The sequence below is a fragment of the Scophthalmus maximus genome, chromosome 7 (genome assembly GCF_022379125.1).
Source record: "Scophthalmus maximus strain ysfricsl-2021 chromosome 7, ASM2237912v1, whole genome shotgun sequence".
Lineage (NCBI taxonomy): Eukaryota > Metazoa > Chordata > Actinopteri > Pleuronectiformes > Scophthalmidae > Scophthalmus > Scophthalmus maximus.
In genome coordinates this window covers 12664534-12690317 of record NC_061521.1, presented here as the reverse complement: position 1 = coordinate 12690317, position 25784 = coordinate 12664534, and the positions used below count along the sequence as shown (strand labels likewise).

At 42.1% G+C, this 25784-nt stretch overlaps 2 protein-coding genes across 4 annotated transcripts; one reads left to right on the top strand and one right to left on the bottom strand.

Annotated features, from left to right (window-relative positions):
• Positions 1-5711: 5711 nt before the first annotated feature.
• fancf (FA complementation group F) lies at positions 5712-8542 on the bottom strand. Of its 2 annotated transcripts, XM_035642423.2 has the most exons (2): positions 8436-8542; positions 5712-8199 (listed from the first exon to the last, which is right to left on the bottom strand). In XM_035642423.2, the coding sequence occupies exon 2, from the start codon at positions 8149-8151 to the stop codon at positions 7117-7119; it is 1035 nt and encodes a 344-aa protein (XP_035498316.2). In that variant the 5' UTR covers positions 8152-8199; positions 8436-8542; the 3' UTR covers positions 5712-7116. The 2 variants fall into 2 exon arrangements, with proteins under 2 accessions (XP_035498316.2, XP_035498314.2); XM_035642421.2 differs by having other exon boundaries at positions 5712-8491.
• A 70-nt stretch (positions 8543-8612) lies between these two features.
• Positions 8613-25683, top strand: LOC118315268 (growth arrest-specific protein 2). 2 transcript variants are annotated; one of them, XM_047333281.1, is made up of 9 exons: positions 8613-9236; positions 13213-13374; positions 15575-15705; positions 18531-18672; positions 19627-19647; positions 19990-20053; positions 20200-20410; positions 20500-20607; positions 24475-25683. In XM_047333281.1, the coding sequence occupies exons 2-9, from the start codon at positions 13230-13232 to the stop codon at positions 24682-24684; spliced, it is 1032 nt and encodes a 343-aa protein (XP_047189237.1). In that variant the 5' UTR covers positions 8613-9236; positions 13213-13229; the 3' UTR covers positions 24685-25683. The 2 variants fall into 2 exon arrangements, with proteins under 2 accessions (XP_047189237.1, XP_035498318.1); XM_035642425.2 differs by lacking the exon at positions 19627-19647 and having other exon boundaries at positions 8619-9236.
• Positions 25684-25784: the final 101 nt, after the last annotated feature.

The following is a 25784-nucleotide window of genomic DNA, read 5'->3' as shown; positions in this document are numbered from 1 at the left end:
TGTAATGTGTTGTTTTATACTACACCCAGTTTTCCCTGAGTGTGACCTTCTCTGTTTTTCATACCTGAGGTCAACAGCCTAATATATGGTGCGATCCTGCATTAATTCTAATCACATGAAAAATCAATAATGTTTAACTCCAGAGTGCATCAGAGTTTTAAATGCTGCCTTCATAGTTATCACTGTATCTGTTAGTTATTAGTATTTCATGTTCACTAGAAGAAGACTGAAAACTGAATCAAAACATATCATATAAGACATTAAAAGATCATTTGACGGACTCCAAGTTTTAATGAAATACCTGGAGTAACTTTTCATGACAGTAAAAAAAGATTTGATTTTTAAATGATCAATAATGATTGCATGACTGATAACAAAAAATATTAGAACTTATAATGGAAAGAAAGACTTAAAACAAAAGTATATGGGCATACCTGCCAATGTTTCTTGATAACAAGGTCAATAACATGAGACTGTGACAAGGGAAAACAAAAAAGTATTCACGTGTCATGTGAACAATAATTAAACACAAATGTGACTTCTTAGAAGCTAAATTAATGGATTTCTTAGACTCCTGTGATAATAAACTGAATACCTTTAGGTTTTTGCACTATTTTTTGGACAAAACAAGCAGTTTGAATATTTCAGCTTGGGTCTATCCAGATTATCTTCTTAATAGACGTTTTGTAGACCAAAAGGTTGAGGATCAGATTGATCGATAATAAATGATGATAATCATTAGTTGGCGCTCTAGTTAGCACACAATCATGCTAGGCTCAAGATATGACAGAGAGCACTGATTGTTGTCAATTTACTAAACTCCAAACATACGAAGAAACTGTACAAATCACTATGTCCAGCACGCTGCTCTGGAAGGCGAGAAAAGTGCAGCCCATTAGTGAGCTGGTAAATTATTTAGGAAAACATGGCGTCCATCCATTCACATGCATCACTCTGAATCTCTCCCTGGAGCAGAAGAGGCTCAATGGGGTTTAAGACTCTGGATAAATCAAATTGTCTTCTTCCTCCTCCCGCTGACAGTATGTGCAGGATGCCTTTGCAACTACCACCTCTATGGTGGCCCTGAGAGCTCAACACACTCAGCATAAAGAGGGGAAAATGTCAATGCCCGTAGTGGTTCCAGGTGGTACTATTTTGTTGGTCAGTGTCGTAAAAACGCAACAGTAGCAAGACGCCGGTGAGGATGCAGGCACTTTTCCTCAGAGCTCAGGAGGAGGTTGTCAGCACCACTTTGGAGATAATGGAGGAGAAGATGAAATATGTTCACTGATGCTCCTACTTGGTTTTCTGGCTCCTAGCGTTAACTAGCGGCAGCATTAACATCATGGCTAACTCAATGCGAGCAACCTAGCGACCGACAAAGCAGAAAATAACCTTAAAAAAAGAGGAACAACGTGGTGAAAGCAAGACTCGCCCGAGTTTGGCCGCAGGATCCTTAAGTGCTTATTTGTGCTTATTCGTGTCATTCTCACGAATAACGCATTTTGTCTACTCGCGTCTTTGCATTGACTTTATGTAATCTACTCATGTCAACACAACCACACACAGAAACGCACTGCAAGTAGTGAACACAAAAAGAGTGATGAACCTTGTTGAGCCATGCTTGTCTTTCAATCTTTCACTATTGAAGTGGAACACTATTGGAGTACCTGAACTCGGGTGTTGGAAAATGAGCGGGAATGTAGGTAACCACAACTGGGTGAATCAATTTTATGTGTTCCTTGGACACAATTCTGTTCTTACTTTAAGAGCACATCTTTGGTTGTGTTTTATTTGCTGTATGTGATGTCAATCCAGTGATGGTGTTTTTCTTAACTCACCTGGGTTTTGTCTAGCTGCAGTGTGTTGATCTCTCAGGGCCCCTGTACAGCTCACCTGGGAAGAAATGATAGACTGGTGTGAAGATTGTGGGGTGGGGTTTTCAGGTGTTTAACACATGATGGACAGGGCTGTGGGAGCGTCTTCTACAGTGCTGACTGATGCTTCGATCACAGGACGCAGCCACACGTCTGAAACACTTCCAATTGCAGCAGTGGCAGCAATTACAATAAATCTAAGTTTCTCCTCCGATTATCTGAGCTGAGAAGGGAAACCATTACCTCTCACCGCTGCCTGCTCCACGCTGAGCATGTTAATTTGACAGAAAACACAATTGTGTCACCAGCCACGTGGAACATGTTTTCTCATGCCTAACCAGGCGGGGCGGTCATGGCTGTTGCACTGGTGATGGCCTGTCCTGTTCGGGTGCACACTGATTGGACAAAACCTGCTGTCAACATTTCCTTATAGGTGGAAATTCTCCCAGCATTCACCTGCCTGTTAACCGCAACCCTGTTTTTGAAGCCTTAGTCATTGTGGTACTGTTGGTGTCGTTTGCCTGGTTGCTTCATCGTGAGCGAGAGAGTCAGTGAAAGGAGATTGAGTAGTTGTCAGTCGGTGGGGCAGGTGCAGTTTGGCTCCTGGGGGACTGTAATGGGATGAGGCCCAGCCAGAATGAGTGTTTGATGACAGGGTTGCACTCGTCCCCTGGGACTCTGCCTGCATGCAATTATCCTCCTGATCCCTGCTTTTCCTCCCTCGCCCTCGACCCAGAGTGTACACAAGCAATCTCTCCACAACGCTGCCTGAATATCCTTTAATTTACAATCTAGAAAACAACTCCATCAGCATGCTAAAAGATCTATTTATAAGCCCAAAATTCTAAGCAGCATTGAAGTAATTACTCTTTTAGGACACCACACTACCTCGGGGCAATTGGATTAACACACACCTCCCTCTCCTGCCCTGCTAATTGCTTTATTAATGGAGAGCTTGCTCCCCCAAATCAGCTTGTCTCACATGGAATAACATGTTATATGTCTCTACACTCCACCCACTTCAACACATTGAAGATAATACTTTAGACAGGATTTTTACATTTGTAACTGTTTTCTGAATCGCCTTTACTACTACTACTTTTTGCAGCGCTTTTGCTCCACATGAACGCAGAACAGAAATAGCTTGTGTTGTGCAAAAGGCAGCAACAAGAGCTTAGTTTTATCTGTGCTTAGCATCCACGTGTTAGTATCAAACTAAATTTCATACCAACCACATATAAAAATTTGTGCCCACCGGGGTTCCTAATGAGGCGAGGAACCCTGGTGCATTTTCAGAGATGCCTCCTCTGGAGTGAGAGTTGCATCTTCCCTGATCAGAAGAAGGAGATTGCTACATCCAATTGTTTTCCCTCCACACAGAACTGGATTTCCTACAGTTGCAATCGAGGTGATCTATCACAGGTCCTTCCAGTTCCCCTCCCCCACATCACATTATGTTGACAGCTTCATACCCTCCTCTCACCAACATGCTCATATACTATCACACCCAGACAAAGGATGAGAGGCTGATAAGATTTCATGATACTCTTGAAATCTTGATAGAATAAGCAGATACCCTTCTGCACATCTTCTTTTTTTATATATGAAATTGACATTTCCAGGATCACAAAATATTTTCTTTCAGGGCTGCATCTAAATATTATTTTAATAATTGAATAACTTGCTGGTTATTATCTCAATTAATGTAAATTTGGTCTAAAAAAATAAAAATAAATGATCAGTTTCCTATAAACCAAGATGTCTTGTTTTGTTCATCCAAAGTCCAAAACCCTGACATTTTTAATTTAATAAAATGTTAAGATGAGGGAAAGCAGCACATTTTCCCAATAAAGAATCTTGGATTTTTTTTAACTAAAAATACAAGCTTCAATTATCAACCATCACTAATCGTTCCAGCTCTACTTTCTTTTACCAACATTCAGTTGCTGTCTCATGAGCCCCTCCTCATGTGAAGGCTTGTCAGGCAGAGGAAGAAGTGAATATCTTCCATCTCTTTTTCACAAGCTACACCCACACATTATATTACGCCAACAAAAAAAAGAAGGAAATTCACACATTACAGACGTCTTTCCCTTACGGCTTCTCTGCAACGCACCAAATCAAATTACATTTCCTGTGTCTCGTGCATGTCTGGCCATGGTGGCTGCTGATCATCAGCCCCCTCTGAGCGGGACACAGGTGTGTGGAGGGGCCCACCCGCCTCCTGTGATCCGTCACCGAGGCCAGACGAGGGCCAGGCTTGATCGGCTTAGGCACGTGCCGAGGGAGGGCTCCACCGCCCCCTCCACGCTCCTCCACCCCGCCCCTCTGAGGGCTCCCTTTTCACACCACCAGATGGGGGCTGGATCTGAGTTTTAATGAATGCTATCCTTCAGGACCCTTTAAAGGCTGCAGAACAACAGTCGCCCTCAGCACATCCCGCTGCAGCTTGTTTGCCAGCGTATTGCACTGGATGGAACAAATGAACAAGCGAGGGATGAGGAGAGAGGAGGAAATACAAGATGGTTCCCATCCAAATGCATTTCTATCAGAAAAAAAGAAAATGATTCAGAAGAATAACGTGTTGTCTATGTTTTGTAATGTAGCCTTTAATTAAGTGTGAGCGATTTCACACGTTTAAATGGGCTGGTTCCATAGATGTTGATAAGGGGCGTTGTCGACCTCCTGCTGGTTGAAGTGACACAATAACAAAACATGTAATTTTACCTGGGGGTTAAGAGCAGAGGGCCAGGCGGGTTTTAGTTCTTTATCAGCGCTCCACACTTGGGGGTATTAATCATTAGAAAAAAATCGCTAAAAACACATTTTCAGTAAACACAGGTAAAAGAAGAAGCTAAATCGCGTTATTGCTCTTGTTCTATATTGCTTTTCATTTGGTGTCAGACATCTGGATCATGGCTGCTCATCGCTCTGCCGGTGCAAGGCTGTGAAAAAAGACCTAAAAATAAAATTAAAAAAATAGCTGTCAGTGTTTAAACCCAAATGCTTAATGATAATGTGCTGCTTGGTATACCACATGTAGATTTTCATGAGTCTGATGATGTATGAATATAGCTTAATTGTCTTTGTATAACAGCACTGAATTATTTTCTTCTCACATTCTTCTGGCTCAAATCCAATCATGGTGGAAAAAAAATTGTTATTGAATGAATTTGCAGGCGAGAATTTGCTGCATATGTTCTTGCACTGGTTGGAAATAAATTGGTTGTGTACATGCTGCCCTTTACTCAGTGACCCTTGTCTGTCTCTACGTGAACTGTTTTCATTGTGTGTTAAATGAGCTGTGGCCGTGTTGGTGTTTCCCTCCACACACCAGCGGCCGGGGCTCTAATCCGCTGTCTGCCACGGTTACGTCACACACCAGCTATTGTGGAGGGTGTGATTGAAGACGCCTGATTTGACTAATTGATCCCTCGCCACAGAGGTGCTCCGAAACATGGGCCAGGGCTGAGATGTGCGAATTGGCAGTCATGTCACATGACTGGCATTAGGCCAATCAAAATTATTAGATTCAGACCGAGCGGAAGCGAAAGTAACAGATGGTGTGTGAGAAACTGAAAATGATTTTAAGGTGTAAATTGGATGACACAATGTCTTTGGTTCCTTATTGACAGTTTTATATCCTTTAAAACATTTTATCAAACTAATCGGTCTCCACACGTCTGCACCATATAGTCTTGTACACATGGGGAGAGCAACAAACAGAATGATTTTAAAACACATCCACAATTGATAGCAAGGTGGAATTTCTGATGCCAAATGTAGCCTTGACTCTCCAGAGACCAATAAATAAAGTGCAAACTAGTCACTGCCTGACAATTACTCTCAATTTTATTCAGTCAGGCCACGTGCTGCTGCTGATTACAAGGCAGCATGGGATGCTACCATCTGTACAAACACTCAAATTTAACAAATCTCCAATTGTATTGACTAAAAGACTTGATTATAAAATTTCATAAAAGAATTTCCACTGAGAAATAATGCAATGTACTTTGAGGCCCACAAGATTTTTTTCCCCATACTGTATTTTTTTGCTAATATGTTGTGTTTATGTTTCTGTTAGTCTGTTTAAAATTATATTTCAACAAGTTTAAAAAAGCCGCCGATAGAATTTACCTTGAACAGAAACTGCCTGTGAAAAACCCCCCCAGGTCATATAACATGGTGATCGATACCATTTGATATATTCAGTAGAGATGCTGATGACATCAGAGAGTAAGTACTGTTACCAAAATTTCTGCAGCCTTCTGTTGGAATATAAACATTATTTTTTTCAAAAAATATTTTTTCAATCCAAAAACAAGACTCTTTGCCTTAGACATTGTAACTCAAACTGACAAAATTATAGAGATGCGCCAGTATCTGCGAAGCCTCCAATACTGCCTCAAATGACTGATTGGGGATCGGCAAGAACGCAAATCTATGTACCGGTACGATACTGCGTCTTTAAAGTGGTTACACTGAGAGAATATAGCTGCAACTGGTTTTGACTCTGAAGCACTCCAAGACAATAGTTGCGCTGTACTGACATGGCAAGTATTGTTTACAGAGTGGCAAAGAGGTGATTTCCAGTAGTGTAACATAAGCCAGAGGTAGCAAAAATGTCAGCATGATGACAATATTGTACCAAATTGCTGTTTTATACTGTTACTGTCAAAGACAAAGAATTTTTTATAATCTAAAGTAGCATGTTAGGTTTTTAAATTGTTATTTATCCCTAGATTTATATAGTTTTATACCGTTACTGTACTATACTTGTGATCTTTTTCAGCTAGGACAGTAAAACTAGATAATAAAAGAAATTCTATGGCATTCATTCTCTGGATGTATCTGTTTTTCCAAAGGTTTTAACCGGAGCCAGGTCAAACAACAATGAGAGCAATCATCACTTCCATACATGGTTAATAGCATACAGATGTTAAAATATGTGATATAAGTTGTTATTTTTCTTAATGCACAGATGTCAGTTCGGTACTCAAAGTCCACGTACTGGAATTGGGAAGGAAAAAGTGGCTTTCGGAACATCACGACAAAATTATGATGGCAACGGTCTGATCAGAAATAAAGAACAAGCAAGTTTTTGATAGCAGCTTCCAATAATCAGTGCTATTGACACTGAGGTTTAATACCCGGCCCTAATAAAACACCACACCAGGACATAAATAAACATCTACATTTAGGCCATTTTTTTCTACAGCTGTAAAGAGACGACAGACAGTTATGTGTTTAATGCTGAGAGGAGGTCCCCCCACACACTCAGACCTCTGACGTCAAAGTCTCCATCAGAAAGCTTCAAAGCGTTGAGCTCTCTTTCCACATCGTCCCTCTGAGGAGGACACTTCTCAAACAAGGCCAGGAAGTGCTCAGTCAGTTTCTGAAAGGTCACCATGCACGTTTTTGTGCTGGTTTGAACCCATTCACCCTCGTGTACGCTGTACTCCATGTCAGAGGCCCACGTTTTCAAAACACCGCAGTACGCCTCTCTGAATTTCCGGTGTTCTTTGGCCAGGCCCGCGAGAAGTGAGGCAGACAGTGCAGAGCACGTGAGTTTTAGCACGCCGGGGGTTTTCTGCAGCCAGTCCTGCAGAACATCCTGCGCGGCCCCTTCTGCTGCCGAGTTTTTCGCCGTCAGCAGAGCTGCAGCGATGACCAGACAGAAATGTTCTGATGCTCCATCACATCCCTGCAGGAGAGAGTCTAGAAAGTGCTCCGCCCGGCGGGCTTCCCTGCCTCGGCCCATCAAAGCCCCCAGCCTCTCCATCAGCATCGCCCCCTGCACCTCAGCATCAGCACCAACAGCCGACGAGTCGGCGAGGGGACTCAGGACTTTACACGCAGACTTGCACTGGATGATGTGGCTGCAGAGGCCGGTGACGTCCACATACTCACTGTGCTCGGTGTCTGCGGGACTCCCGCTGCCAAACAGTATTCTCATGATGGAGACGGGCAGCTCGGGGTTGTTCAAAAGCCCAACGAGCAACAGGTGCTGGCACCGGGAGAGGTCGCAGAAGGAGACGTCGGTGTAGCCGGGGAGGGCAGCGCGCAAACTTTGATTCGTGAGCTGGAGCTGCTTCTCCATGGCTGTCCTCACCGCGGGGTCACTGTGGAACCTGCGGAAGAGGTGTTCGCCATACCTGGCCCAGTGAAACGCTCTGGACAGGGCGTGTCCGTCCCACTGCTCCAGCGCGCCGCTCCGCGCCGACACCGCCAGCAGCTCCGCAGTGCTCGACACGTTTTTCAGCAGCGTCTCCATGTGGCGCTTCTCCGCCTCCGGGGGCTCAGCCGCTGGACACTGGAGCCGCTGTGGAGAGCAGACGAGCTGAACTCGGACCATGCCCCGGCCGCCGACACACGGACGCAACTGACTCGGCTAACACACCGGAGCTAACGGCGGCGAAGTTAGTTCTTGTTAGCTAACGTTAACCGGAAACAAAACCCGGCGACCAGCTCGTGTGACACACAGAAGTGAATGTGACTCTACTACAAATAGCAATTTAGTCGAGAAAAACAAATGAGACATTCTTCACATAAACTCACTTGATATATTCTGGTTTTTCTCTTGTCCGTCTGTCTTTGCCGCTTCGCCAGTGCGCATGCGTTCAAAGCTTTTTCGATCGACGGATTCCTTCAAAATAAAAGCCGACGGGTAATTAATTGCAGAACTGAGGTATGAAGCCAAAACCAAGTACCTTATGTTCTAATCAGTTTCATATGTAGTTTATTTCCTTTATCGGAATTAAGTCATATACATTATATCGGCAATAATATTGGTTGTTTTTTTAATCTAACTTCCAGGATTGTTAAAAAACATCCATTTGTGTTTTTCTGTTAACAGAGAACTTCAATATTTGTGTATGTATGTGCGAATGTCTACTACTTACATTATAAAAGATAAATTCGGTGCTCACAGCACCTAGAAATGTACCAGATTTGGCGCAGTCGTGTCTGCCAGTCGGATCAGATTACATGTGCAGACATTGTGACTTCAATAATCAATGTGAATTTCCCGGGATGACCTGCTGATGTCAATCCAGAACTGTGTTATTGACACAGCACAATATACGAAGAAGAGGGGAGGGAGACACTACAAACTCCCCTCCCATCAACAGCAGCAACAACGTGCTGTGTGTGTGCACGCGCGCGCGTGTGCGCGTGTGTGTGTGCGGTCAGACGCCTGTGCAAACGCGCAGTCAGAGAGACCTCCCCAGTCCACACTGGTTCGGTGTTTGGAGCTAACCTGTGGGTCGACGCGCCGCTGTGCAAAGCATGAGAAGTTGGATCCCGCAGTTCAGAGGACGAGTGAGAGGAAGGTGCGCACCAGCGAGCTGATCCCTCAGGGTGAGCACACACACACACACACACACACATACACATACACGCACACACACATATATGAAGCTTTTTTTATGGCGTCTTTCTTATAGCATATACTGCCAAATGAATGCCAGACTTTGGAATGCCTTCATGCATTTGCTGCTTTAGGTTTGGGGGAGTAACTTTTAGTAAGATTAACATTTAACATCAAGAGGGAATCTTTAACAGCCCTTTGCTTTTGTACCAATAGGGTGTTCAGAATAATTCCCTCTCCTGTTGAGGCTCAGTGAATTCATACTTAATGATTGAAAGCTGTCATTTCTTTTATTTCTTCTTCTCTCAAAATGAATCCAAGGTATCAGATTCTGGTGTATTTTCTTCACTTGCAGCTGACAGCCATTTCATTTGGTTTTAATTAGTGTTTGCTATAGGCTGGATTTCAGTCATAACTCATCAGGCATCCTCCCTTGATCCTATTTCCAGAGTGGTGAACTGTCTGTTGTGGCTTTTCTTTTTTTTTTATTAGTGGCAGTTATAAAGGAGGAGACAGCTTTAAAAACTTGCAGCGGCTGTAAATGTATTGCTGAGTGTTTTCAGAGGCCAATTGCAAAGTTATCACAGTGAGTCTGTATACCTGTGGTCCTGACGTGCTGTCAGACTGAAATGCTGCTTGTTGATGGGGCAAATGCTTAGAGCACAGGGATCTTTACTTTGTGGCCTGAGGCAGCCTGTTAGATTTGGAAATGATTAAATCTAGACTCAATCAGAATCACAGCTAAGTATTTATGAGACGATGTGGAGCAGCGATAAACAAAAGAGCACGGCTATTTGGAATGTGTGATATGAGAATATGGTATGTAAAATGTGATATGCCGATTAATTCCTTCTCTCACACACACACACACACCTCGCTTACTTTATTGTCGGTTTTGACATTTTTGTCTGTGAGATCATACAGGAGAATGTGCTCACTTTGTTGACATGTAAAACTGCAGATACCTGAATGCAACACTCAATCACAGCACACAGTAGAAATACGCTAAGTCCTCATGTTTAAATGGACAAATCCGCCTCCAGATCAGTTTACTGTCATGCAGGAGAAAGACATGAAGGTCTGCGAGGATTAAGGGGACAGAGCCACTCTTGTTTTTTTTTGTAATTGATGTGAATCAGCAGCGAGAATTCCCATCCATATGCCTTTCCTGGAGCAATCTGCAGCCAACTGTGGCACGTTATGCCTGCTCTGCGGAAGTCATGAGGCCTCTCTGACAGAGAAAATATATATCTGAATGTGCTTGAGTGAGAACGGGTATCTGTCTCTGATTCCTGACTCTAAAGTCATATTCTGAGCCTGATTCTGAAAACAACAGAAATAGATGAAGCTGCAAGTTCAGCAGATGGTAAGTGCAACATAAATCATATATAGGAGAGTGGTGGCGCTGGCTGTGGTTTTGGGCTGAAGTTGAAGAGGTCAGGCTACAGTGTGGTGATAGGAACCAAGTATGTTTAATAACAGCTGGTTGTTTCTTCTGAGACTCTGCACTTGGGAAAAATATAGGGGAATCCCAGCAGGATGTGCATTCTTGGTCCAGAAGAATACAATCTTTTTTAACCAAGACCAACGTTTACATGAAGATAAATGATCAAGTCCCTTGAGTCAGATGAGCCGAAAATACGAATGTTGTAAAATCTTTATCATAACAATGAATGGAAATCTGGCTAATGTATTTAAATTGGGTTGTTTTTTTGCCTCAGACTAGGAGAGTTGTCTCAAGCCAAAGGAGTACTTCAGCTTATCTGAAAAACAAAATAACAATTAAAAAATAAACATGTTTTTCATCCGACAGTGACTATATGTTTACAATATACAGTGTAATATAAAACTAGTAGTCAAAACATAAAAAATATCATCTTCATGGTGCAAGAAAATCAAATTATTTTTGCAATATATCCCATCAGCAAATACGTCAAACACACCATGTATTATCGTATTGATCCGCGATACCAGTGAATTGGCTCTGTATGAATGGGTCTTGTGCTTGGAGACATGAGAATTTGTCCCATCTCCCTTGTTCTGTCTGTCAGCCTGCACCACAGAAGGCATGGGAATGTAGCACCTGTGTGGGAGTGCTGAGCTCCAGAGATTAGTGTTTGTACACAACCAGGAGCTCTTGTCTTCAGGAAGATAAGACGACCTTGGTCGGACATCAAGGTCCTCCTGTACAGTGTTGCACCACTGTGTGATTTGGTTACAGCCAGCTCCAGAGGGACCTTGAAATGTTACACAGCTTTAAAGGTCAGATTCCTCACATTGTGTTACACTCCCTCGGTATTCACAGGGAATTTTCAGACATCACACTATGAACTAATTGTTCGTGACAGCTTTGGTTCCTTGTTTGAATCAGCTCTTCTTGTAATTTACATCAAATATCCTGTTGCCATTTGCCTGCCATGGGGAATTTAAGATGTTCATACATCTGTCCAGGCTGGAGCTAAATTTTTTTAAGGATAAAATCATCAGTAGCTATTTAAAAAAAACATTTTTTTTTATGTTTGCCCTCTTTATGTTATTTTCCTAAATTCTTTTTAATAAAACTCATTGATCACACACAGCAGACTTTGAAAAATCCTCAGTATCTGCAGCCAGTCCTGCAGATACTGACCCTTGAATTTGTCACTTCTCTATGCATCACAAGTCGTAACATATCAGATTTTACTTTGGAGACACAGGAATAAAAGCACACATGCTTTTACACCATAAAAAACAAACAGATGACCTGTTGATGTGTGTCGGCTCAGGTCTTACATGTGCTGCCCAGTTGTTTTTGTTGTTGTTGTTTTTTCCATCTCAGCAGCAAATCCATTTATGGAGTGACATTGGATTTTCACATGAAAGCTCTCACAGGGAACACTTGGCATGCTGCAGCATGATATTGGAAAAGACTTTGAGAAATGTGTCAGTTACTCAATGACTTCATTTTACAGGCAGTAGGTAGCTGTTAAATATTGCTCTTAATATTAATGTCAATTGCAGGCCTGCTGCAGTGTTGAATGTATTGGATTTGGACTATATGAGAGTGTGTCTCATAGATGGCTGAGTTCTGTGAAGGAGCTCTTTGTTTGTGTCCGGTATTTATTGAATAAGAGTCCATCTTATATGAGTCTGGCTCGTATAAAAGGTTTCTCTTGTCCAGTGCAGATGCGGACAGGAACTGTGCTGTCAGGGTCCGTGCGAACGTTTCATATCATCAGGTGGACTGTAAACCACACCGTGATTTGGCCAAGAGGACAAAAGCACTCACTCCCTTCAATTATATTAATTTGCTCCACTTCTACTGCTTGTGAAGCCAATGGGGAAGTCCCTGAAACCTGTATTCTCTCAAATGACTGGTTGCAAAAGGAAGTTTATTTCTCACTTTTTATAACGTCAATAAACTAAGTAAGTAGATGTTCCTGAGGAGTTTATGTTAAGTCTTTTTCAAAACAGCATGATGATCATTTCGTAAATTATCGTCCCATTTTGAGTCAAATAGAAGACAAGCACTGTATGTATTGGGGCATGGATATGGCTTGATTGACAGCTAGTACTGTCCACTGGTTGCAGGTGGACGTGCAGTGGATGAGCTCTCAGTCAGGCCCACCCCATCACCTCCAAATATGGTTACTTCTGGTTTAAAAAAAACCAAGATGGCGCTGGTCAAAATACTAAACGTGAGGCTCGAAAACGGCAGTTCACAAACCGACTTGTGACATCACGGTGGGTTTCCACTAGGGGTGGACACAAGGTTGTCAAATCCTGTAAAGCAATTTAAACCAACATGACAACAAGATCTGCCCCCACCAAAAAAAAAATCCATGGAGTTGAAGCAACTCCTCCGAGTCCCAGCCACTGTACACTGTTACGCCAATATAGATTTACATGAACTCACATTGAAAGTTTGAACTGTGCAACTGTCTGAGCAGACTCCGTGTGCCTCGTCTTCCTCTTCTCCTTCCTCAGGCTGTCCGTAGGGAACCATGTGCAGCTCCCTGAGCCCCAAACAGCCCTGTGGCCCCGGCCTCACAGACATGCAGCAGTACCACCAGTGGCTGGCCAGTCGACATGAAGCCAGCCTGCTGCCTATGAAGGACGACCTGGCCCTATGGCTCACTAACATTCTTGGTAAGCAACGCTCACTCTAGCACATAATAGCCAACGTGGTGTTATTATATTTCTGACAGGTCGTTATCAGTGGTAGTTTATATGGCTTTTTTTCAAGGCATTGTCAAATTACTCATATTTAGCTAATCACCACAGCCGTAACTTGTCTACAGCTTGTTGAAATGTTAACTTTGATCTGTTGATATTTGTTATAGTTACAAACAGTCAGTGTCAGCTGAAGAAATTCACGTACAAATCAAATAGTTCAGTTCATATTTTGCACTGTACGTCCTTGTGGCAGCAAAATTTGTAGTCGATTGTTAACTTTGCTGTTATAGCTTGGCTTTGAAAAACCCTGCATATTTCAATCTCTTTTACAGTAATTGAACTGGTATTGCAGATGCAAACACCTCTGCAGGGCCCTTGAATCAATCTGAACCTCATTACAAACTATTTTTAAAGCAGCAGAATGTGTGAACCTGTTTCCATGTTCGCACACTCTCCCATGGATTTGTCTAATTGAATAATGGGGGTCATTAACAGCTCTTGTATACTGCACAGCCAGTGGTGGAGACTTAACAGAAGAGGGAGCATCAGTAGGAAAGCTTTGTGCAACGTTGTTATTATATAATATATCAGCCTGTGTAGTGTAATTTTTCCTGTTGTGTAGTCACAAGACATGAAGCAGTCTTTGGTTCTGATCTGAATTTAGGTACTTAACTTAAAACAACTCTAAGGATGATATGATTTGATTGAAACTGCTCTTAAAGATGCCATGTGTCAGGTTTAACTGTGGCATCACAGACCTGTCAACAAAAATTCATGAAATCCCTCAAGCAGAGTACGTTATAATGTGACAGATAAGTCATTGCTCATTGAATTTCCAAAAGGTAAACTGTGTATTAACCAATATCTTGTCCGCCTTTTAAGATTTGTCAAAGATCAAAGAAGAACGCACTTGACTACCACATTTTTTTGTTTTTCTCTAAAATTAGCTTTTTGAACCATATGTGCTTTCTTTTAAAATTGTTTACCTAAAGGATTGAGAGTTATTAGACATTCTGCAGACTGTATACGCTCCAGCAGACATTTGTCAAACTGACTCAAAGCCAATTAACTTCCCGGGACAGGCTCCTGCCTATTTGGGAAACAACTTAAAACAACTTCATTATCTTCCCTGTTGTCTCTGGCAGTCAGAGTGTTTGCACTGGAACCAGCTGAGCTGGAAACCTCAGGTTTTGCTGTGATGAGGAATCAATAATATAAAGGTGCCAGATGTACAAACATCCGTTTGTTACCACTAACTACAGTATTGGACCAGTTAGTTGGTTTATGCCATATTCAGTAAGATCAGTACCTCAACATTCTAGGAAAAACTTTCAATATGCAGATCAGGATTTACAGTTTCAGGTAGGAGGAGTGGCATAAGAGTGGTATAAAGGATGATAAGAACTGATTGAGTGGGAGGTAGATGCTAAGATACTGATGAGTCATACTGCTGATGCAAAGTGACGTTGAAGAAACTGTGCAATTTATAGAGCTGAGTACATGGGTTTGAATATTTCCTTGAGAGCCCTCTGGAATATATTTTCCTCAAACAGGGGAGCGAGTATGCGCATATATACGACGGGAACTCACTGAGTATTTCTCAAGATTTCAATCTCTTTTTTTCTGGGCTCATTTACAACATTTGGAACTCATTAAATGTTGAACCCCCAGACCCCCTCCTCCTATAAGAAACAGAAAAATCTCTCTCCAGTTTCTTTCCACAGACACCCCCCTGCCACCACCTCCTATTTCACAATGATCTAAGTAAGAAAGAATGGTCCTCTGGAAGTCAGTCAACTGGACACCACATGTTGATCACCAATCTATTTCTGCAACTGCGCAGGATAATAAAGCATTACTTTGTACGATCAGATGCTAGGTCTTCATATGTAGTTGTCATTGCCACCTCATGGTGTTTTCACAGAAATTCCCCCCAGATTCCCCCGAATCATGTTGTAAAAATTTAACACTTCTGCAGAGCTGCCTAAACCCAGCAGCGCAAGCCAAGCTCAATCACCCAAGCAGTTTGTGAGAGTCATCGACATTGCATCAGGTTCAGCTTCAATTGGGACTGGAGATTAGATTTTATTCCTTATACAGTATTTTAACTTGAGACATTTAATGATGAATTCACGGTGCTGGACTCTGCTTTCTTTATGTTTTCCCTGCTCAGGTCTGGAAATCACCGCCGAGAGCTTCATGGATCGCTTAGACAATGGCTTCCTGTTGTGCCAGCTGGCTGAGACACTACAGGAGAAGTTCAGGCAAAGTAATGGAGACCTACCCGCCCTTGGCAACACCAAGGTATTAAGACACCTGAGGATAACAGTAGTCTGGCATGATAATAGATACAGTGAAAACGGCTGAAAGTGTTCCTAGACTAACTCTCAGCTTGAGTGATTTGACAGAAAATTGTTCTGAGGCAAGGAAACATCAGTCAGGTTGTATTGAAAGGATGGATCAGACTGACTGACAGTCTCTTTAGTCTCAGCCTTTTTTAAACAACTCTCCTTCCTGATTATAAAAAAAAGTGTGAAATCCAGACGGAGCAATACAGTTTTTGTGAATGATTGTTAACTCAAATCCTTGTTTAGATTTTTAGATCAACTGTTTTATTTTTATTGGGACCAGATGGCTTGAAGGCAACAGTATTACAGTTTAATGGACCATCACTGAGACAGCTATTTCAGTCAGTCTCCCTCAACAAGAGCAAAAGAAGCCACTGTGCACTCATCTCAATGAAATGTCAATATCATAACCTCTGAAAAGCATTTGTTTTTTAACCCTGTGTGGCACATTGGTTTTTTTTGGGGCTTAGTAGCATCCATTGAATCCCTACTTTGCAAAGACATTCCCAAATTTCAGAAAGTAGTGCACAAAGGTGGGATGGGGGATGGGGTGGGCCGGCAGCGGAGAGAAAAAAAAGTAAGCCTGGCAAGGACACATTAACTGATGGGGCCCCACATCCCCTGTGAGAATTGGCAGAACTACTACGTTTAATGTTGATTTCTTTGAGTGAGAGTTTATTGAAGTGGGAAGATTAAAGGATAAATTTTCAACTGGTTATCTGCAAATTAACACAAGCAATCAGTGAAATTTTTGCTGGGTCAGTGCTCACGAAAAGAAAAAAAGGGGGCAAATCTTCAGACTATCAGATTTCCGGCTTCAAGACAAGTTCAAGGTCTGCAGTATTACTGACCAATCAAAGGAATGATTGCAAAAATATAAGTCTATGCATCCTGTTGAGAGTTTTTGCACTGAGGAACTTTGTAAAACTTGTGTGTTATAGAACTTATAGCCTCCAGGACAAAAAGGGCTTCATGAGAGTTTATTAAAAAAGAGTCTCTGTTGATAAATATGACAAAGTCATTGCAGACATGACGTCTGTTGCGTTTTTTTTCCAACATTTCTATAGATACTTTATCTGCTTACTTTACACACTGACCTGATGTCTGGTGCTCGGTGGGATTGATGAAGTCATGTTGCTGTTCAGACAGAGCAAAAGAAGAGAAGGAGTCTTTTTTTTTTGGGCTGTTCAGTGAGAGTTGTTGATGTTTGCACTGAGGCATGACTGCGCTGATGACATCGGGTCTCCTGATCTCAGTGTGAGTGAAGCAGCACAGATGTGAGGAAATACTTGAGGTCAATGACCGTGGGACGACAGAGGAGCTACTGAAATAGAGGAGCCTATTGATCGCGGAGGCCAACAGAGAACAGAGGAGTCCTGCGAAAGAACCTGGGGCTTTAAAAAATAGTGAGGGTGATCATTGTTTTTTTTTGTTGGTTTTTTTGCATGCATGCTTTTGCTTTTAATGCCCAACACACTGAAGCCCATCTTACGACACGTCACAACTTGGGTCAAATGATTGTTCCTTTATCGACTCATCGTGGCCCTTGCTGGCTGTAGCTGTCGGCTTTTGCTTTGCACCACTTTAAAGAGAACTTCCATCTGTGTTCAAGTCCCATTATGAGTTGATGTGTTGTGTGGAGTGCAACTAAGTGCTCCCAGCAGAGAGCAACAGTGCATCGCGCTTTGTAGATGCTGTCTCTCACACATCTCTCTCACATCATCCCACGTGTTTACATCAATCAAGATCAACTACAGATGAACGAAGTTGATATATCTTTCCTGTCATATTACTGCCATGTGCTTGAATACAACCCTCTCATCAGCTGTTCCAATTATTACCATATTCTATTATTATTATTATTATTATAAGAGCTTCATAACACTCATTTGCCGAACTACATGGGAAGATTGAAACCACTCTCCAATCTTAAGCTACAGTTAAGCTGGAAACAAAGGAAAAGCTAACCCAGCTCTGTCCAGTGGTTTTGAAATCCCCCTAATATGTAATAATAAAATGTTGAACATTCTGTGTGCAGGTACAGCTGGGAAGTAAGAGGTGTTGAGAAAGTCTTCCTCTATGAAAATGATGTGATTTTCAAGCCAAGCGCTTCCTTATCCTTATTATTAGTTCCTATCCTTTTATAATGTCTTCCAAAGGTTCTGTGCCACTATAAGACATGCAGGGGTGCTGATAATTCAGTGAGGCACCCCAGAAATAATAACATGTCATTATGATTGTTAGTGATCATTTCTCCAGGAATGCAAAGAAATTCAACAACAGAAAGGATCCCAGAAAAAAAATCAAAAGGAGAGCCTGGAAAGAAAAGAAAAATACCCTCAAAAGCCTGCATATTTCCAACATGAGCTCATTGCACCTTTCTCATAGCACAGACGCACATATCCTGTATAAAACCACAGGAAGGAGCATAAATCTCTCCAAACAGACCGTGTGGGGGCCGAAACCCGTAAGCTTGTCATTTGATCCCAAATCACAGGAGGCCTGGTAAAGTGGAACTGCCATCTCCCATATTGATCTGTTTGAAAAAATGGTCCTTGATCCTGATCTGAAACCAGAGCCACAGCAGATGGACAAGAAATCAGTGTCGATAAAGAGTTTGTGGATCTGTGTTTTGATGGAAACTCGGGGGGTTGGGCTGGACCAGTCACCCGGGTGGACTTGTTTTCTCTTTGTCAAACACAAAGTTATACTCTCCATCTTAGGTTCCTGTTTGACTTTCGTACATAAGGACATCTACTAACCGTCTAATGTCTGTGGCAGAGTATTCCCTCTCGGAGGATACCATGTCGGCAGAGTGCTCCCTCTGGCTCTTTCTTCGCACGGGACAACACAGCGAATTTCTTGGCCTGGTGTCGTGAGGTTGGAGTTGGAGAAACATGTTTGTTTGAGTCAGAGGATTTAGGTGAGTCGGTTTTTTTCCCCCCTGCCATAAACATCACAATGCTAGACAATCAGTACGTAGGACGAACAGGAATCACAAACAGACTTTAGTTCTCACTCAACACTGTCTGTCTTTGGCTGTCACTGGCACTGCCAGGGTATTGGACTCAGATTACTACCTCCTGTGAAAGACCCCATTGTGAAGGTGGAGTATCACACGGACTGAACTGGTTCCCTCTCCTCCCTTCTGTGACTCAGACGACTCACATCTCCTGGCTCTGCTTCAGCTCCTTCCGCTCAGTTGACATCCACACAAAGCCCACAAGGGCAGCAGTCTGCTGGGAGCTCTACCTGGTGATAAGGACATGTGGGTCTTGAATATGGTGGTCTTGCACAAAATGTCTTGAGTAAAACGAAGGCAGCACAGACAGAAGGGTGTGAGTTAGTGGGAAAGTAGGCCAACGCTATGCAAATGTTTTCCTCGGCTTATGGGCCACTTTGCTCTCTTCCTCGTTCATGCTCTCAGTATGTAATGTTATCTATGTCTCTCCATTGCAAGGATTTCTTGCACGTTATGTCACTGAAAAATGTTTGCAGCTGAGTCTGGACTGAGAAATCACACTAACAGTATGTGACCCTGCCCGAAAATGAAACACATAGAATATTCAATTTCTGACTAATGGCTGTTCTGCCATCATTAGGCAATTCAAACTATGTAAATAATTTCTGAAGGCCACGTTACTCACACAGTAAGCTCCCAACACTGCTCTTGCAAATGCAGTGGACGTGTAATTTTGATTAAAAAAAAGGAAATGTTGTGAAAACACTGATAGCTGATGTCAGTCTTCTCTCTCTCTCTCTCTCTCTCTCTCTCTCTCTCTCTCTCTCTCTCTCTCTCTCTCTCTCTCTCTTTCTCTCTCTCTCTCTCTCACTCTCTTCCTTCCTTTCTTTGTCTGGATGGATTTTATCAATTCAGCAGTAGATGTGACAACACCAGGTTTGCTATCATGCAGTGGATATTCTGTCTATAATGCATGGTGTGGTGTGTCACATGTGTCATACATCCTGTATCCACTCTCACTGTCTGGTATAATAGTCAGTGATGTTCAGATATTAATCTCAAGCCTATGTGTTCATCTTATGTTGGAGCAACACTTATTTACAGTACATTGGATATGTAATAAACATGAGGAACTAAATGCATGAAGTTTATGAGCTTCTTATACCATTGTCTTTTCCATCATGCACCGCTCATTCTCATTCACTGCCTTGTTACAGATACCATACAATGTGTTAATAATGATAAATACCTAATGCTGAAAATTATCTGTTATTGTAGTTCTTCACAAGCAGCCACGAGAGGTGTGCCTCTGCCTTTTAGAGTTGGGACGGATTGCATCACGGTATGGTCGTGCTGTATCATACTTTCTCTTTATTTATTTCAGTTTGCCTGTGAATATTTCCTCAATATTCTGTGTTGGGTTATTTTGTAAATATTGTATTCTGCACTTATGGAATAACATCGCCCTTCATTTTTTCCTTGGTCCAGGTACAATGTGGAACCTCCTGGCCTTATAAAGCTGGAGAAAGAGATTGAACAAGAAGAGAAGGCGCCTCTGCCTCCTCAATCAGCCCTATCTCCAGTTCAGCCCCTCCCTCCATCTCCTGCTTCATCTCCTTCCCCATCTCCTTCCCCATCCCCGACTCCTCCCAAAGTGACTTCCAGCAAGAAAAGTACAGGAAAGCTGTTGGATGATGCTGTAAGTCAGCGTAGCTTTCGGGTTTTGTTTCTGTTTTTAATCTTGGAGAAGAAACATCTGTGATAAGTTCATCTTTTTATTTGTTACAGGTAAGAAATATCGCGGATGATCCCCCCTGCAGGTGTCCAAATAAATTCTGTGTGGAAAGACAGTCACAAGGTCGATACCGTGTTGGAGAGAAGATGCTCTTTATCCGAGTGAGTCATTTTGTAACATCACACAAATATGGCCTCATGTTTAGATGTTTTCAGGATCAGCTGTTAGGAAATGACTTGTTATTTGACCCGATAATGCTAAAGTTTTCAAATCCTTTACCTCATTAAACATAAAAACGTTTATACAATCACAAAATAAGTTGCAGCGAGAGCCAAACAACCAAAAGTCTAGAGCATCCTGATATCATACATCTTCATCACTATGACAACAACATATTTCAGGAGCTAAATAACTGCTCATCTGTGCAAACCAAATCTCCAATATTGAGTTGAAAATGTGTTACTGAAATAACAATGAAAACAGTGAACAACCTGAGGAATTGTGTTTTGACTACTTGGATTTTATGCTCATAAGTGGTAACTGAGTGAATTTGCTCATCTACTGTACTTACATTTAATTTTGAGTTCCTCAGTTTTATGCTACTCGTACTTGACAACATTTCAGAGGCAAGTGCTCTTTACTCCACTTCGTTTATTTAACTGTAATAGTTACTCATGATACTCAATTTAACTTTTCAAATGTATAGATGAATAATTAAATATATAGTTTAATATATAAGTAAAATATTATTGACAGGAGTCTTCATGTACTGTTTGGTAGGATATAGAAGGATATAGAACTATGCACCACATTGTTACCGCATCAAAGATGTATGATGCTAATGTTTTGCCCAACAACAAATCCAGCATAAAATACTTAAGTATATAAGTATAAATATTAATATACATTTTAACAAAAATGATCACTATCTATTCTGCTAATAGATTCTAAAGCACAAAATAGAGACACAGAAAAGCTTAAATTTGAGTGTGTATTTTTGCGAATCCGATTTCGTTCATTCCAATAGTTTTCTAATCCGTTTAGGGCTGACGACAATAAGATCTCACACTGGAGGGCAAACTCCTCTCCATTCACACAGCATATGGCAGTAAGTTGACACGTGGGGCCAGCTTTGCAATGAATCATCCATTGTGTCTGAAGAACCCGTCAATGCTGTGAGGTCTCATTTACCGGTGATGGTATTCCGACAATGTCCATCTTCAGCCAGACATAATGTGGCTGACTGGCTATGAAAGGAAAATATAAGCCACACACTTCCATATGATCTGATCAAGATGAAGTTATTACTTGGGAACATTTTTTTGCAAAGCTTTATCACCCAATACTGGCCGCCGCAATTACATCTCAATAATCGTACTGAATCTATGAGCCCAGGAAATGTTATTCGACTTTGGAGTGGAGGGATATAAAGGGTATTGGAGAGAGATAAATGGCGGCTAACACAGATTAGAGAAGTAGCATTGGTCCCCTTGGGATCTTGGTTACTTGGCAACCCACAACCAGGATTCACACCTCAAAGAATGTGATTCATGCCAATGGTATGTTTAGGATGCACCAGAGAGTTTACTCTTGGAGGTCCTCTGCTGTCAGCACATCATATTGCAACTAGTAATGTTAAATAAAACTATTGTAAGGTTTGTATGAATAAGGGTGTTTTAATGTAATAGTGAGAATATTAATTATCTGATTTGCAACATCATTATTTGTGTCGTTATGCATTTTCAGTATCTGCGTGCCTCAGTCTTAATTGTGTCCCTGAGCAACTGGGGACAAATTGTGAGAAGCTCACAGTGCTGGTTAAGTGAAAGTTGTTGTAAATAATACTTATAATCAAAAAGGACAAACCTCAGGAACAGCAACAGAGGAAGGATTCCTCTTCTAGGACAGTGATGGTCGGAGTTAATTCTCGAGATGAGGGCGGATGATTGTCCTAATGAGGAAGATTGAATTCAGACACGTGAAACAGATGAATCACAGATCAAACACTGTTCGTTACAGCGCCGGATCAATGCCGCCTCTTCATGCTACGAGGAGGATCGACCGTGAGCAGAGCAACACAGGAGTTTATACACCACACCATGGACTAACACAACTTTAGGTTTGACTAGTTTATTATTAGGACATGAACACCACGGATGTTAAATTCTCCCAGCATAGTCAGGTGACCCTGACCTGTACACTTAAATCTTATTGCTTAAAGAAAGGAAATGTCATCTATGACGTATGTGAACCTAAACATGCCCAAACTGGGATCATGCTATTCATAGTCAATGCCAAATCTTAATAACATGTGTGTGCACAGAATTACAAAAGAGTATTTGTATTAGCACGTGTTATCATGTGTATTAGTCACGGTTACAGTATGTGAGATACAAAATTTGATCAAGCCAAAACAAAGTGCTCCGCCTCTATCCCTCTGTCTCTCAGCCTGAACTCTTCACGGAGGAGATTCTTTCATTAAAATTCCTAAGATAGTTTTACCCCCCGGTAACTGTTTCCACTGAAAAGGCACGATGAATACACAAAGGCCAGTCACTGACCTTCTCGGCTGCTGGAATAAATGAGGTGGTTGTAGCTTCAGCAAGGGAGCAGAGGGACGTCGCAGTGTTTCTGAGAAGTGCTGTCCCAGCCCAGCCCCGGGCCTCTGCCCTGCTCTGGGTTACTGAGGAGAGACTCGGCTCCGGCAAGGGTCTCGCCAACACTGCAGCGTGATAGAAAGCGCTCGGCGTCACACAGGTCCATTAAATCCACAAAGTCATAAAGCCTGAAGGCCTGGTGCTGGTGATTGGAAGCAGTGCCCCGCCACTGCCCTCTAGATTGATTCTTTTAAGAGGCTTATAAATGTTGCATGTTGTGGTGCTGGAGGGCGAGAAGCCTCATATCTGGCCAGACTGAGGTGACAGTCTCATGAGGTAGTTTACCCTTTTTATCAAATGATTTAGTTTGGTATTTGTCCTACTCATGATTCCACTGGTTGTGCCGTTAAAGACTAACACAGCATCTTAGAGTGCTTTGTGTATAATATATAATGACCTGTTTACTGTGCTTCTGAGAAAGTCATGCGGTAAACAAGCTTGTTTTAGTAGAGGTGTAATGATGTCTTAATGAAGTAGCAGGGTGATAAGGCTCCACAGTGAGGCAGGCATGTTTTATGTGTGCGTCCTCTGGGGAATGCAAGTGTGTGAGCGTCCAGTATACCAGAGCCTTTCATTTCTTCCTCTCTTTATTATAATGGCTAATGTTGCCATGGCAGCCAACCTTGAGAATGTGCCCTCGTGCGGCAGGAGGCGTTATTTGTAAGGTGGCAGATTTTAATGATGAAAGAAAATACTGCTTTTAATTCCTTGGTTAAGCTGAGCATACAGTTTTTAGGTTTGGTCTGTTTTGATGATGAAATGGCCGATGGAATTTTTTCTATCCATGCCGGTGGTACGCCTGTCGTCATGACAATGTCTGTCCACTTCTTTGGTCCCGCTGAAATATCTCACAATCTACTGGTTTGACTATCATGACATTTTGTGGAGGTCAATTTCAATGTGTTCAATGCTTTTGTTTATGACCAAATACCTGCGAACGGAGTGCCATTCAATGCTTTTGCTGTTATTGTTAGGTGGTTATTACACTTAAATGATTGCATGCAGTCATACTGGCACATGGTAAACAATATACCTGCTTAGCATTAGCATCTCGGTCATGTTTATTATGCAACGAACAGGGAGATGTCTCTATCGGTCTGGTGCTTCTCAGAAGCCTGCTCAACAAGGCATTAGGCTGATTGGAGATGGAGAAAGCTTCCATTCAGTGACATCAACCAGTTCAAAGCAGCCGCATCGGTCAGCAGGCTCGGACTTCAAAGCCCACACTTTAACGGTTCATTCAACTCCAACCCACTGTGTCAATCAGGGAAATTAAATTGGTAGAGGGGAGAGCTCAGCAGCCCACCTAAAGCTCCCCTTAGACACACGCCGACATCAGAAGAGACACCATAATCCTATTTGTCTCTGCAGATGCTGCACAACAAGCACGTGATGGTGCGCGTCGGTGGAGGCTGGGAGACCTTCGAGAGCTACCTGCTGAAACACGACCCGTGCCGCATGCTCCAGATTTCCCGAGTGGAGGGCAAGACGTCCCCTTTCAGCAGCAAGTCCCCCAACATCAAGGACCTGACCCCTGACAGCTACCTGGTGGTGGCAGCACACTACCGCAGCAAAAAGTGAAGACGCGAGACGGACAAGTGCCAATGACCGAAGGACACGGAAGACGACTTCTTTCTGTTGTCTCCTCCACACTAAATGGACATGGTTGTCCAACATGTGCCTGGTTTTTATAGATCATGGAAAGCTCACTCGTGTAATAGTGATGCCTGGTTTTCTCGGTTAAAAAGAAATCAACCAGATGGATGTTTGTGATCAGGTAAGGCCTGCAGTCAAACAAGGCCATATTTGAATTACAATATGATGAGTTAACTGGGTACAAGTGAAGCTGTACAATTATGTTGAGAGTTGTTGTTTTTTTTCCATTGTATTATAAGCAATATACAGTATCGCTTTTTGTAGGTAGAATATTTTTTATTTTTAGTGCCAATGCTCTTTCAATGCAGCCATCCGTGCCTATAGTACCTGTCTGCATTTGTACATCTGAGGTTTCAGGACCTTGAGGAAGCCAGTGTTCCTGGGCAACCTGGAGGGAATTCCTTCATTTGTGTGTATGTTATAGCAGACAGGAAGAAGACATTTTCTACCAAGGCATTGTATTTCATTTTTTTTCTTTTTCTCTTTTAAAAAAAAATTGTCATTTGGCATGTATTGCTGTCCTAAATGCCTTACAGTACACTGAATAGATGAAAGGTTCCAGTGGACACCACACCACGCTTCAAATTGAACTGGCATTAGCAGAGCAACTCTTACAATCCAAAGCTGTGCAATGAACCACATATTTACATGCCAGTCAAATGCATAGTATTAAACTTATCACATCTCAACTACAAACCAAACATTGGTCCTAAAATGTAATGGCTTTTACTTGTTTACATGTGTATAACTATTTTATGCAAAGCATTTATATACTTATACTTATAATTTCTTAGTAATTATTCATTGTTAGGATAGCTCCTGTTTTATGTCATTTTTGTTGTAAGAACATAGACAATCACCTGCACAAGTTGCAGTATGTCATTGAACAGAACCTCAATGGTAATAAAACAGCACATATACTCATTTGAGGTGCTGCAGTTTTGATTTGTTATATGCTATTGACCCCTAGAGGCAGTGGAACAGTGGAGTCTCTTTTCCTAGGTTTAGATTATTGCAATTAATTC

Bases quoted from the DNA above. Each gene is read 5' to 3' on its own strand.
- fancf (XM_035642421.2), bottom strand. From the start codon at position 8,232: ATGGTCCGAGTTCAGCTCGTCTGCTCTCCACAGCGGCTCCAGTGTCCA.
- LOC118315268 (XM_047333281.1), top strand. From the start codon at position 13,230: ATGTGCAGCTCCCTGAGCCCCAAACAGCCCTGTGGCCCCGGCCTCACA. The intron at 13,375-15,574 runs GTAAGCAACGCT...TTCCCTGCTCAG, and splicing joins ATGGCTCACTAACATTCTTG to GTCTGGAAATCACCGCCGAG. The intron at 18,673-19,626 runs GTGAGTCGGTTT...TTATCAATTCAG, and splicing joins GTTTGAGTCAGAGGATTTAG to CAGTAGATGTGACAACACCA.